Below are 14,681 nucleotides of genomic sequence, written 5' to 3'. Positions count from 1 at the left end.
ACTTAGCAGAATGAGCAGAAGGACCTTGAAACAGCAGGAGTGGCTTTATCACTTTTTGAAGTAAACAAAGCACATAATACACACTACCATCTAAAAAGGCTGGACATGATATTGGAAGACAGTCAAGTCCAGAGTCTAAAATTACCCAACTACCCTTCTGTTTGAACTAAAGTACACCCTGATTGTTATATAAGCAGCGATGAAAATTCATCAGGTAAATTTTGCACCTGCCTATCGGCCACCTGCAATCAAGTGAAGATGCCTGGGCACACCAGGAGGGTGCCTGACATCTCCACCGTCTGGAGGTGCATGCCTGGGAATCCTTGGGTCTTGACTGTTTTCACACACTAGCAACATGTCCTGTAGAATTGTATCAGTTCTTCTGCACAATCAGAATGAATTTCAGGAACCAACAAGCTGTATTGAAAAACATGGCTTTTGAGCCGGACGGCCTCAAAATGGCATCTAGGCATTCTGTTTCGGCAACTGTAACCCTGGCTTAAGGAGCCATTTGGCACCTAACTTACATATCTGAGTTTCTAACACTGTATATAAGATGCTAGGTTTACTGGCTTTAGAATTAATATTCCTTTTTGTTATTACAATAATTATAAAGAATTCAATCCAAATATCTGTATTGAAATATTTTTACTTTTTTTAAAAAAAAGAACTCCTCTCACCCCCTTAGTCTGTGCTGTAATTTTTGCCCTTTGGCATTTTTTCCATTTCACACTGATTCTCCTTTGTTCCCTTTTGCCACTCCTGTCTTTGTATCCTTCTAGCATGCCGTTCCCTATTTCTGGAACAAGTTGCTCCTTTCTATTCGCCAAGTAACTTACTTGCTCATCCTGTTTCAAATCCTTCATTAAGCTTTCATTCATTCGTTCATAAAATGTGTTCTTTCTCCAAGCTTGAAGACTCAGGACTAAAAATGGATTTAAGTATATTCAGTGTGAAAGTTCTCACCTTGGCTACCTTAGCCTTCACTAAGTAAAAAAATGAAATGAGTATTTGTAACTTTTGGGAATGATACTCAGGCTTGTGCTTCAGTTAACGGACAGCCTTTCTGTTCATTACTTGCATCAGAACATAGTGTGTGGATGGCATTGTTAAATACCCATTTGTTGATCTTGGCGTTCACAAGAGAAGAAGGCAGTCTCCCTTGTCTTCAAGGTTTCTCAGTCAAGCCCAGCACCTTGAATTGTACCTAGGAAACATTATAGTCTTTTGGGAGGTGCTACATACGGGATCAGAGAAAGTTTCCAGGCAGTGTTCAGTGGCAATCTAAAATAAAAATAAAAATGGTTTGATGTACTCATAATTGAATATAATGCATAATTTTACATACTTTTAATATTTTTCTTGCTAGGTCTTATTTCCTTACATGTCAGCATTTAAAGTTTCTGACCGAATTTTTTTTAGATTGATTTCATGATATAGCCAATTTTCATAGTTTTAAATACCCCAAAACTGAAAACAAGTCTGCACTTTTGAAAAAACAACAACAACCCTGTAATCACCAATATTATTTTAGATTTTAAGATGAACTTTGTTTCATTATTTTTTTCTTTTACAGCTATGGATTGTAGGAAAGTTGTACCCAGTAGCCATTCCCCCCCCCCCCCACGATGTCCAAAAAACGTAAAGTTTTGTTACAAGACATAAGAGAAATTTTATTCTTTGTTGAGAAAGAGCATGACTTTGCAATAATTTTCGCCATCAAAAACTTTTGATTGCATCGTGCCCTAATGCTGAAAATTTAGGTTTCCTAAATCTAGTTTTTCCAGCAGAAAAGCTACATTTATACATTTTTTTAAGGCATTTATAAGATCTTTTGAGTGCTGGTGTATTTTTTCCTGAAATCCTCATCATGTTATTGATCTCTGTGTAAAAATTCAAAGAGATCTGATCATTGGTTATGGAGAAAAACAATAAAATGCACACAAGGCCAAGGATCTCAAGAGGGACAGAAACACAGATTTCACGAAATTTTGAAGTGCTATAAAATTAAAACCGTTTGAGATGGGGGGGAATTAAGGGGGTTTCTTTCAACCATAAGGGAAGGGTGTACACCAAGTTTCATCAAAATCCGAGAAAGTGGGTGGCGTGACCATGTTGAACCGACGTGGAATGACCCCCGGCTAATCCTGGTTTAAGGAGCCATTTGGCGTCTCGCTTATATATCTTGAGTTTCTAACACTGCTCAACTGCATACTTAATAAAATGTTGATGCAAAACAAATGAACTTAGTGGTTAACACTGAAGCCTATTTCTTTCTCTAGAATGCGTATGATTGGCGTTTGCACTGCCTCACTTGGTTCTCTTGGCCTGATGCGTTTTTTTGGCTTGGCCTGGTCATGGAGTATTGCAGTTGCTCTGGGCATTTACATTGGCACTGGTGGCTGGACATTTCTCCGGATCATCTTTAAAACAGCCTTGAGAGATCTCCTGTAAGTACAACTTCCTCTTGCATCGTAATGTGCTCGTTTGTTGTTTACATCAATCAGGGTTGGCCAACTTGTGGCACAGATCTGGCCCCTCATGCCGTGAGAAGTGGCTCACCAGCCCTCTGATCAGGAAATTAAACAAAAGTGCACATAGAGGGTTTTTCTTTCTGATCTTTGCACTGAGCACCATAGAACTAAGATTGGAGCCTGATCTTTAAGAGTATAAAACACAACATTTCCAGACACTCTCATCCCAGCACTGGAGTGGTGAGGGTTGGCAATGCTGCGTGTGCACATGAGTGTGGAGAACGAGAGAAAAGGATGAGTGTACTTTGTGGTTACATGTCTGGTGAAAAAACTGTGTGTTGTGAATGTGCTTGTGTAGCGAGTGCATGTGTGCTGCCTGTGTTGTGTTGTGCTGGATGCAGTCACAGGAAGCTCTGCACAGGGCATTAGATTAGCTATCTTGCTGAGCCAAAAACCATGTTGAGTTCCATGCTGCCTTGTCTTTTCCTCTCTCCCTTTTGGTATCAGCAGTGACACACGATGTTGGAGAGGTGGAAGAGCAATGCAGCCTCAGCCATGCTAGCTACTACAGGCTGTATTTGTAGTGTGCCTGTACGCACACATATCCTTTGGCCATGCCCAATGCTGCTTGGACAGGTGGCTGACGCTCAGTGTGGCCCTCAGGCTGAAAAGGGTTTGCCACTTATGCCATAAATAATACAGGTGTTCTCACACCCGATAGACCTGTATATGGCTCAGTGTGCTAAGGACTTCAGTGGAAGTGGAACTTGTGCTAAATTGGCTTTATTGCTGCTGATAAATCCAAAGATGATCAAGGTACAACATTCTAAATCTTCTGTTTATTCAGTCTTGTGTACTGTACTTATGAGGAAAGTGACCCAAGGTTGGTTTATCTGGGGACAAAGCTACGGGTCTGGGGACAAAGCTATGGGGACAGAGTTGAACGGGTCACCCACATGAATGGAAATACTCTTACTGTGAAATGAAACAGTGTGTGAAGCATTTGCTAGATTGCTTCAGAAGCAAAGTACCATACCATTCATATACAGTGGTACCTCGGGTTAAGAACTTGGTTTGTTCCGGAGGTCTGTTCTTAACCTGAAACTGCTCTTAACCTGAAGCACCACTTTAGCTAATGGGGCCTCCTGCTGCTGCTGCGCGATTTCTGTTCTCATCCTGAAGCAAAGTTATTAACCCAAGGTACTATTTCTGGGTTAGTGGAGTCTGTAACCTGAAGCATATGTAACCCGAGGTACCACTGTACATCTGAAAGAGACATCTCTCACTTCCTAAGACTCTAAGCTGTTGATATGGAAATACACAGTTAAAAGCAGATAAAATATTATTGATAAAATTCCATTCCTCAGCTGTTGCAACTGAGTGGTTAGAGGTAGATTTGGGGCTGAACTAAATGTTGTGAAAATAATTTTTCTGATTCCATTTTGAAAGGAAATGCTCCCACAGGAGGCTGCGACCTTGAAGGGAGAACTAATTTGTGGTGGGTAGCAGGTGGGAGAGAAGGTTGCTTAAAGTTTTGTTAGCTATTTGTCTGCTCAAAACCATAAATGGTGTTAATGTGAAGAATCCTGAAATTACACATAATGAGAAATGTTGAGAAATTCTACTCACCCATGAAGCTTGGGGCCCGGTCATCGGCGTAGCCAGGATCTTTGTTGGGGCACAGGACTTTTGAAAGGGGGGCAGAGCCAATGTGATTGGTCAGTTAGTTAAGTATTTATATTGCTTTACTTGATTGGGGGGGGCAGCTCCCCCTTGGCTACATCCATGGGCCAGGTACTAATTCTTGGTCCAATGTACATCATGCTATTGTTGTGATAATAAAAGAAGATAAATCTCATTTGTATGTTTCAGAATCCAAATTAGATAAATTAAAAGTTTGAAAGGGGAAATAATTTTAAAGCCAAATTCAAATTCCTACTTGGAAATAACTTACACCTAGAAATTAACATGAATTCTGTGTGGAGTTTATGTGTATATATGGGTATCTTGATCTTTGTTTTATTATTATTCAAAATATTTTCAATCTGCTCGCCACTGTACTATAATATAAATGAAAAACCACCAATGCAACCATATAAAAGAACAAATACAGTTGTACCTCGGGTTAAGAACTTAATTCGTTCTGGAGGTCAGTACTTAACCTGAAACTGTTCTTAACCTGAGGTAACATTTTGGCTACTGGGGCCTCCCGCTGCTGCCGCGCCACTGCTGCACGATTTCTGTTCTCATCCTGAAGTAAAGTTCTTAATCCGAGGTACTATTTCTGGGTTAGCGGAGTCTGTAACCTGAAGCGTCTGTAACCTGAGGTACCACTGTACAAAAGAATCACAAGAATGGCAGAAACAAGAAGAATCATCTAAACAACCATAGATGAGCTTTTTTGGTTGAAGATATAAACTGTTAGATCCATACTGCTCTCCTGTGTGCCTTGCTCTGTAATTGAAATTGACACCTATTTTCTTCAAGATTATATATCCTTGAGATTCCTGTGTTGTCAATGGATGTAGGGCTGCTGCATTCTCAAAGACTGCTTCACTTCTTACAGTGGTTTTCAGTGTCCTCTGGATCTCTGCTTCCTCTCATTGCATGGCAAGTGAGAAATAACAGGAGAGAATAAAGCCCCCTTAAGAATGTGGAAAGTGCAGCTAAAGCTTCCAAAGACTCTTCTGTTTCTTTTCTGGCAGAGCTGAGGGCAGGGTCACTGTGACAGGCAAGCCTCGTTTGGTGAAATGCCAACAGCCTATTACTAAACCAGTCTCTCTTCTCCCCAGTTCCTCAAGGCTCCTGCTTCACTCAGGAGGGATGTGTAGGATTTTTTTATTTTTTTTATGTTATTGATTTGTATTGGCGGTCTAATCCTCTGGGCAGTCTTCCTTAGATCAACAGCAAATGACATTTTTGGTACAGAATGTGTTTAGTGCAGCCCTGTTAGTCATGTCTTGATGCTGTGGCACTTTTCATTATCTTCCTGATGAGTCTAAAAGGAATTCCGACTTCGAAATTGATCATAATTGTCCATTACAGTGGTACCTTGGTTCTCAAACGGCTTAGTTGTTGAACAAATCGGCTCCCAAAGACCGCAAACCCGGAAGTAAGTGTTCCAGTTTGCGAACGTTTTTCAGATACTGGATGTCCGATGCAGCTTCCTCTTGAGTGCAGGAAGCTCCTGCAGCCAATTGGAAGCCGCACCTTAGTTTTCAGACTGTTTCGGGAGTCGAACAGACTCCTGGAGTGGATTAAGTTCGAGAACCAAGGTACCACTGTACAATGGAAGATGTTTTAAATTATCCAAAAAACCAGAAAGATCAGTTACCCACACCAAAAAGTTGCTTTCAGTGTTTGGTATAGACTAAAAGTCAGGATAGCAGATAATTAACACAGCAGTCCTGAGTACAATTATGAAGCAGTGAGCTTCATTGAATTTGGAAGGGTTACCTTCTGATTAAGCATGCATTGTGCAGCAGTCTTAAAATACAATCCTATTCATACTTACTTTTAAACTCTGTTGGTTTACTCCTAAGCAAATATCCCTAAGGTTGTGCTGCTAGCGGTGGTGTTCATCTTTTATCCAATTTTTGTCAATATAATTCTTAATGTCTCATAACCCTGACTGGATGGGGTGTATGCAATATAATTTGCTTTGAGTCATCTTTAAGAGCCCTTCTACAAATAGTTAATTTTGCTTGCTCCTTGTTGCTTTCAGACACAAATTGAACCTGAAAATACAGCATTTAAATTGCAAAGTGTTCCTCCTTTCTCCACTCCCTTTTCTTCCCATTCTGATTCACCTTGCCCATTCATCAAAATGGGCACAAACTACAGGAAAACCTTCTGTAATAAAGTAAATGAAAATTACCGGTAGTAGTGATTTTTTTCTGTGAAATGCTGTAGTTCCAGCATATGTTACAATTTTTAATCAAATGTTTTGAATTGATTTTTAAAATGAAGTATTGGGGCTCAGGTCTGTTTGGGTGCTCTACCATGTCCACTTCAAGGAGACATTTTTACTTTAGTTGCACTAGTTGACTGACATGTTTTAATACATTATGAAGCTGTTTTATACTCTAACTTGTTGCAGCTCTCTGATTTCTTTTGATCAAGGGATTGAACCTGCACCTTCTGAGTGCACATCGTGTATTCTGCTGGCTGGGTTGTGTCCTGTCTCCATGCTTGGTTGGGAATGAAGGGCATTCTGTAAATGATTTCCTCTGTTGTATATTATTTCATATATACTATTTACAAATTGGGACAAAGCCACAGAAGGGAGGGTTTGGTGCCAAGTGGACCTTGTTAAAAGATGCTGGAAGTGTTGTCAGGCTGTAATACTAAGACCAACAGCATCTACAGTCCCCCTTCCACCTAATGCACCAATGGAGGCTTGCAATGACATGTACAACTTAATTCTGTGCATGGCAGCTGCACGTTGCAGGCCAGAAACCAATGCGTACCTTGTTTCAAGGGGCTACTATGAGCCTAATTCTTGTGCCCTAAGATTATAAGAGAATCTAATGAAAAATTTGCAAGTGTTAAAATCTCAGTTTTCAAGCTTTCAGTTGCAGAGAAGTTTTTTTTAAATATACAGCCAGCTCCCAGGGACCGAGGACTCTTCAGCCCCCCCTAAAATATTTAAGGCAGCCAGGCCCACCCAAAGTTGATGGGCATTGCCATTCAAATGGTGTGGGTGCACTGCGTCTTGTGATCATATATGTGGGGCAGGGCATACTTGGCCCCCCTCCCCAATGTTTTATGCAAGTTGACACTCCTGACAGCTCAAAATATTTTTTTTTTCAAATTCAAAACTGCATATTGGCTCCAAATGCTCTCTGTTCCTTCCCATTAGCTGGAGATCATTACCTTCTGAACTCTTATGGTGTATAACCATTCGAAGGTATAAAAAACATTCCCAGCTATCACAGAACTAGAAGTCTTTTGTTTTTAAACCCCTAACCTCCAAATGCAACACTTCATTAAAACAATTCACAGTAAGATAACCAAACTTGAAACAATTTATCTGGAAGATGTTGTTGTAGAAATTTTCCCAAATCTCCCACGTAACACTTGGCATTAAATAGGCAGGGTGGGATACCACAGACCATTGCTTCTTAGTACTCCAAAATGTGAGTTAAGCAGGAAGCAGCAAAGAGGCAGCTATACATTATCTCACAGTGAATGAAACAACAAACAAACAAACTTTATTTGTATGTACTTGTGTAAGAAATACTTAACATTCAGTATGTCTTTTTGGTTTGTAGAGTGCCCCTCCTCAACTTTGGCTAGAACCAGATTTTAATTTCAATACAGGGACGTCCAACTCCCAAGAGACTGCGATCTACTCCCAGAATAAAAAACTGGCAGTGATCTACCCATGGGGGGGGGGGAGAGACCCAAAGTTGGTGAGCTTTTTTTAGGTGGGAAACCAAAAGCTCTTCTGTTTTTTTTTTGGGGGGGGGGGATGCCATAAATCACTAACCAAACAATAAACCGGCCAGCAACAACTCCGTCTTCTGTTTTTGCAATTGTGCGTAAATGAAGGACAGAGAGAGGGGGCAGGGCTGGATGTTCTTTTTCCCCCGCAGAGGAAATTGAGCCGGTGATCGACCGCTATCAACTGGAGATCGACCTGTCGATTGCGGTCAACCATTTGGGCATCCCTGCAATAGACAAATGCCTTTCTGCATTGACAACAGACTCTGTTTCATGCAGAGAATTTTGAACCATTGGTGCTTATAAGCTAAGATATCAGGAGCTATAATATCTAAGGGTTCAGCCTTTGAAAATCTTGAGTGTTGGGAATTGTTAATTGAGGGTAGATTGTGGCACAAGTTCCCAGTACAGTAGTTTAAATTGTTGCTTCCTTTGAAGCACCAAGTACCAGTAGCTGTCAAGACATAAATATACTTGGTTAGATGAACTGAGGATATTTATGTCTGTATGCTGCAGCTGAGGGCAGAACAAGTCCAGAACGTGATATTGGACATAAAAGTCAGCTTCCTCAAAAATACTGGCTTTTTAAAAACAAAAACAAATTTCTAGCCCTTATGACGGAAGATGTGATTGAAGATGTGTGGATGACACTTGATGAAATCTCAAGAAGCCAGAGAGGTGTGTGACTACATTTTTCACTGGTTGGGAAAGTCTGTATGCTCTGACTAGCTCTTCGCCTCTCCACAGGCCTATTAAAGTCTAAAATGTGCAAAATAGTGAAAACAAACTTGTATTATTTTCTCAAAGTAAGGAGGGTGAATGCATACTTAGCTGGGTGTAGAATTTAGAATGCTTAGATGCAGAAATTTTATTTATTTATTTTTTGTATGAAGTAATTTCGGCATGGAACTGACTGTGGGTCAGGCACAATATAAGTAGCTCCTTAAATGAAGTTAATATCTGTGAAGTCTGTATCTTGAAGAATGAGTATCTGGACAAGACAATACTCTGGTATATTGCTGCCTTTCCCTCTGAGCAGGGAGCATTGTGTTAAGTGCTATTGTAACTAGATTTTCCTTGTTGCAGGGGGCTGTCGGTGCTCATACAGGTTAAATATAAATTGTACTGGCACCGGAAAGCCAAGAGCAATGTCCCCAAGATATTCCAGGATGTGGTCCGCCGACATCCAGAAAAAGTGGCCTTTATCTATGAAGCTACTGATGAGAAATGGACTTTCCGGCATCTGGATGAATATTCTAATGCTGTGGCCAACTTCTTCTACCAGCAAGGCTTTCGAGTTGGTGATGTCATTGCCATCTTTATGGAGAGTCGACCTGAGTTTGTAGGCTTCTGGCTAGGGATGGCCAAAGTGGGCATTGAGGCAGCCCTCATCAACTTCAACTTGCGTCTTGATTCTCTGACTTACTGTGTGAAAACATCAGGGGCAAAAGCCATCATCTTTGGCGGAGAGCTGTCAACAGGTGGGATTCCATTTGGTTTGCTGCTCCTTAAGCACTTCTTGTTGCACTCAGAGGAACTACACTTTTGTTTTGTGAGGAGGGGGAGAAGATTGATTTCTCTGGAGGAAATACTTGAAAGCTGCTCACTTCCTCAGGTGTCCAACTGAAGATCTGCAATTGCACTGTGGTAATTTGGCTCTTAGTAATATTTGCCAAGGTTGAATTGGTTGATCTGTTACGGAATGGGTCATCTCAAGGCAGTGCTAACATGCCCATCATTTCCTTGGTGCCAGAAGTGGGAGCAGGTTTCTCTTGCTCTCTCCTCTGTGTGTACTGTGCAGAAGCCAGTGTGGTCTGGAAGTAGAAGCAGAACGGTAGATTGGTGTCAAGGGGCTTCTCAGACCCTAATCCTCCACTTCATACCCATCACCCACCTGGCCCCCAAAATGGACATTTAGCTTCAGTCTTCTGCTAGGAGGAGCACAACTATATTCATTAATATTTTAATTATGTTGACATTTTCTATGCACCCTTCAGTAAAACACACAGGGCAGTGTACAACCAGAACAGTACATATATAGAAACACTATTAGAATAAAATGGCTTATATAAAGGATACCTCAAAAACTTTCCACACAAGCCTGTTTAGGTTTTAAGATCCTCACCTGAAGAATCCCTACTGTTGTCCCTACATCATATGAGGCAATATGCCTGTAAAAAGGCATTTTTGGTTGTGGTTCCTTGTCTTTGGATTTCAGCCCTCAGGGAATCTCAGCTAGTCCCATCTCTGATATCTTTCCAATCTTTTTACAGGTTGTTTAGTTTGACTGATGCATTTATTGGGCTCTTAAAATGCTCTTCTGTTGTATTGTATCAATCTTTATTGATGCTATATTGTTTATGAATGCTGCTAATTGTTTTGGGAGGTTTTATACTTTAAAAGCTGGAGAAAGTAGCAATTTAAAAAGACCCCTCCCCCATCAGCATTGATAGAAAGATCTCTAGTTCAAATGGCAGGATACAAATACTTTAGTATATCTTCTGTATATCTGCAGCAGGTGGGTTTGTGTGCCTGTGGCCTTTATTGCAGGGAGTAGGTCTGTGTGTGTGTGTGTGTGTGTGTGTGTGTGCCATTCCTAGATAATGGTAGCAAGAACATGCTAGGTGTGGTTCCAGGGCATTGCTGTTGAGAAGGCTAGCCTGCATCTTTTCTTGCATGCAATTAGCATAATTTGAATATCATTATTGTAAGCATGGCATGAAAATTTACATTTGGGTTTATTGTTCTTTTGACATAAACAGAATTCCCACAAGCTGTAGTTTGGCATCTTCTCAAAATTAGATTCTGAAAACTATTTGCCCTTGGGTACCTACTGTTTTGAGCTTCTTGTAAGGCTGACTATGTTTTGCAGCAATATCTGAAGTGAATGGGACATTGGGGAAAAATATGGTCAAGTTCTGCTCTGGAGACTTCAAACCTGAATTGGTTCCTCCAGGCACCAAACACCTGGACCCTCTTCTGGCTAAGGCAGCAACATCTCCTCCAACTCAGGTTCCAGCCAAGGGATTAGATGGTATGTTTCCATACAACCACACGCCTTTCCCTAATGAATCAGATTATCCTGCATAGTCCAGCAGGAGCGTCTGACAGACACTGATTCACGGGACCTTTCATCATGTTACTAGATGTCTCAGCCAGCACCTGTCCTGGTTTCAGGAAGGCATGGAAATTGAAAGCTTATAACCTCAGGGCTGTTTGCTGGGTCAAAAGAGCATAACTGCATCTTGCAACCTGGGCTGTGGGCCACCACAGGTCACTTTTACCTTCTGCTTATTGTTCTGTTCTGTTTTTTTTAGAACAGCTGTCTCGGAGATAAGTAGTTTACCAAGGTAGATGATAATGATGATGATGATAATTTATTATTTATACCCTCCCCATCTGGCTGAGTTTCCCCAGCCACTTGGGGCGGCTCCCAGTCGAGTGTTAAAAACAATACAGCATTAAATATTTAAAACTTCCCTAAACAGGGCTTCCTTCAGGTGTCTTTTAAAGATAAGGTAGCTGCTTATTTCCTTCACATCTGATGGGAGGGCGTTCCACAGGGCGGGCACCACTACCAAGAAGTCCCTCCTTCTGGTTCCCTGTAACCTCACTTCTTGCAATGAGGGAACTGCCAGAAGGCTCTCGGCGCTGGACCTCAGTGTCCAGGCTGAACGATGGGAGTGGAGACGCTCCTTCAGGAATACAGGACCGAGGCCGTTTAGGGCTTTAAAGGTCAGCACCAACACTTTGAATTGTGCTTGGAAACGTACTGGGAGCCAATGAAGATCTCTCAGGACCGGTGTTATGTGGTCCAGTCAGCCACTCCCAGTCACCAGTCTAGCTGCCACATTCTGTATTAATTGCAGTTTCCGGGTCACCTTCAAAGGTAGCCCCACGTAAAGCACATTGCAGTAGTCCAAGAGGGAGATAACTAGAGCATGCACCACTCTGGCGAGACAGTCCGCGGGCAGGAAGGGTCTCAGCCTGCGTACCAGGTGGAGCTGGTAGACAGCTGCCCTGGGCACAGTATTAACCTGCGCCTCCATGGACAGCTGTGAGTCCAAAATGACTCCCAGGCTGCGCACCTGGTCCTTCAGGGGCACAGTTACCCCATTCAGGACCAGGGAGTCCCACACACCCACCCGCCCCCTGTCCCCCCAAAGCAGAACTTCTGTCTTGTCAGGATTCAACCTCATTCTGTTAGCCGCCATCCATCCTCCAACCACCTCCAGGCACTCACACAGGATATTCACCGCCTTCACTGGTTCTGATTTAAAAGAGAGGTAGAGCTGGGTGTCATCTGCATACTGAAAAACACCCAGCCCAAACCCCCTGATGATCTCTCCCAGCGGCTTCATATAGATGTTAAAAAGCATGGGGGAGAGGACAGAACCCTGAGGCACCCCTCAAGTGAGAGCCCAGGGGTCTGAACACTCATCCCCCAACACCACTTTCTGGACACGGCCCAGGAGAAAGGAGCGGAACCACTGTATAACAGTGCCCCCAGCTCCCAGCCCTTCTAGACGGTCCAGAAGGATGTTATGGTTGATGGTGTCAAAGGCTGCTGAGAGATCCAGGAGACCTAGGAAGCAGCTCTCACCTTTGTTCCTAACTCACCGGAGATCATCCCTTGATGAGGCCTGAATCCCGATTGGAAGGGATCCAAATGGTCCGCATCCTCCAGGCATGCTTGGAGTTGTTCAGCAACCACCCGCTCAATCACCTTGCCCAAGAATGGTAAATTTGAGACTGGGCAATAGTTGGCCATACTGGCCAGGTCTAAAGATGTTTTTTTAAGAAGCGGTTTAATGACCGCCTCTTTCAGCAGGTCTGGGAAGGCTGCCTCGCAGAGGGAAGCATTCACCACCCCGTAGAGCCCATCACCCAGCCCTTCCTGGCTCACTTTTATTAGCCAGGATGGGCAAGGATCAAGGAGACAAAAGCTGAATGTCTCACTCATGCTCCACTTCTGTATTTTCTTCCTAGATCGGCTGTTCTACATCTACACCTCTGGCACAACTGGAATGCCCAAGGCTGCCATTGTGGTGCATAGCAGGTGAGGAGCATCAACGTGACTGTCCTGGGAACTTGGTCTGCCAATGTTCAGTATAGTTTTTAATTTGTGATTATTATTTTTTAATATGTACACAAATATCCAAGAAGCACTACTGGACAGTAGGTTGCCAGACACTTGTCTTTACAGCTGTCTTCTTGGAAGAAGGCATAACATTTCCTTCCTGTCTTTGAATAATTGAGAGGAGGCAGCAGGAGCAATGAAATGCAGCTTGTGCAGCTTTCTGATATTGTTGGGCCCATTGCACCAGATGTGTGTTGCATCTCTTCCCCACTTCCCATTGTATACATAGTCACCCTTAGGATAGTGACCCTGTGCCTAATCACATATACAAATGTAGGAAGCTATGTTATATCAAGCCAGACCATTGGTTTGATTATGGACTGCAGTTCCTTCACAGAGAAAAAGTAAGAAACGCTGAGGGCCAGGTGGAAATGAATTCCATAATAATATAAAACGCTGAGAGTGTTATCTATGGAAACAGGGCTCCCTGAGAGAATTTGATTTCTCCTCTTGTAGTGTGTGGGTGCGTGGGGGGGACTATTTTGGATCTTATGGATAGAAATCATGCAGGAGCCTTCATCATGGGGTTAGTACCTTCTGCAGCTTTTTTCTTAGATGTACCTGTGAACACGAAATAGGATCCTGAAAATAGTCTCCTTTGTTACATTGCCTGCATGTTCTTGTGTTGTTGCTTTAGAAAGTCTGCTTATGTGAGCTGAAATTGTCCTTTTTACCAAATACTTACTTTCTTCTTGCTACTGCTAGATAGTATTAAGTGACCTAAATTCATACATGCTTTTTGTTTCCTTGCAGATATTACCGAATAGCAGCTTTTGGTTATTATGCCTACAGAATGACCCCCAATGACATAATCTATAACTGTCTACCACTGTATCACTCAGCAGGTAGGCCATAGTTTCTGCTGCTTGTTTTAGTTATGGAGGCTTGCTCTGGCGTTGCTGGGGGCACTCTGTTGTTTAAAGATGATGCTGTCCTCCAGGTTCATGGCAAACCCGCCATGCTGACAACCTTTCTCTCTTTCTCTTAGGGAATATCATGGGTGCTGGCCAGTGTGTGATCCATGGCCTGACTGTAGTGATTAGGAAGAAATTTTCTGCCAGTCGCTTCTGGGATGACTGTGTGAAATACAAGTGCACAGTAAGGAGAGCCCCAAACTCTGCTTGTAGGCACCACAGTTTGTAGGAGGTGGGAGCAAATGCATTTGTGGGGAGGGTCTGCTTGGAAAGAAAGCTCCAGCTCAAAAAGATCAAGAAGACCCTTTAACAGGAATGAAATCAGAAATTACCTTGAGGTAAATGGGGTACTCCAAATGATATGTGTGCACTAGTTCTTTGCAAATCCCTGTTTCAGCTGGATTTATAAGATCCCAAAGCTGTTTCAGTCACTGAAGGGCAATTGGTATTGGCACATTAAACATTGTGGATGTTCCTGTGATCCAGAGTACTTGGGTTCTCCTGAGCATAAATAATTAGGAAGGGTTCCCGTCCAAATATTGTGATCTGTACCCACCCTAAACCTTTGCAGGTGCCTTTAGCTGCCTATCCAGCTAAAGCTAGTTTTTCTTGCCAAGAGACGCCCATGGACAGGCAGGAGTCATTCAAACCCTGGTGGTTTGTAGGTGCTAAAGTGAATTAGTTACACACTCAAGTCATGATGAGGCT

The 14,681-nt window shown here is 42.5% G+C and overlaps 1 protein-coding gene across 4 annotated transcripts in view; it reads left to right on the top strand.

Moving 5' to 3' along the window:
* The window catches only part of SLC27A1 (solute carrier family 27 member 1), a 46,405-nt gene that overhangs the window by 4,494 nt on the left and 27,230 nt on the right, over positions 1-14,681 (top strand). For all 4 annotated transcript variants that reach the window (XM_080996120.1, XM_080996121.1, XM_080996119.1 and 1 more), the window contains 6 exons: positions 2,283-2,450; positions 9,006-9,400; positions 10,792-10,953; positions 12,909-12,978; positions 13,813-13,904; positions 14,048-14,157. In XM_080996120.1, the coding sequence (XP_080852246.1) occupies positions 2,284-2,450; positions 9,006-9,400; positions 10,792-10,953; positions 12,909-12,978; positions 13,813-13,904; positions 14,048-14,157 (996 nt within the window). In that variant the 5' untranslated portion in view covers position 2,283. Of the gene's footprint in view, positions 1-2,282; positions 2,451-9,005; positions 9,401-10,791; positions 10,954-12,908; positions 12,979-13,812; positions 13,905-14,047; positions 14,158-14,681 lie in introns of those variants that run through there.

Source organism: Podarcis pityusensis (assembly GCF_964106645.2).
Source record: "Podarcis pityusensis genome assembly, chromosome: 2".
NCBI classification, from domain to species: Eukaryota; Metazoa; Chordata; class Lepidosauria; order Squamata; family Lacertidae; genus Podarcis; species Podarcis pityusensis.
This window is presented reverse-complemented; position numbering and strand designations above follow the sequence as displayed.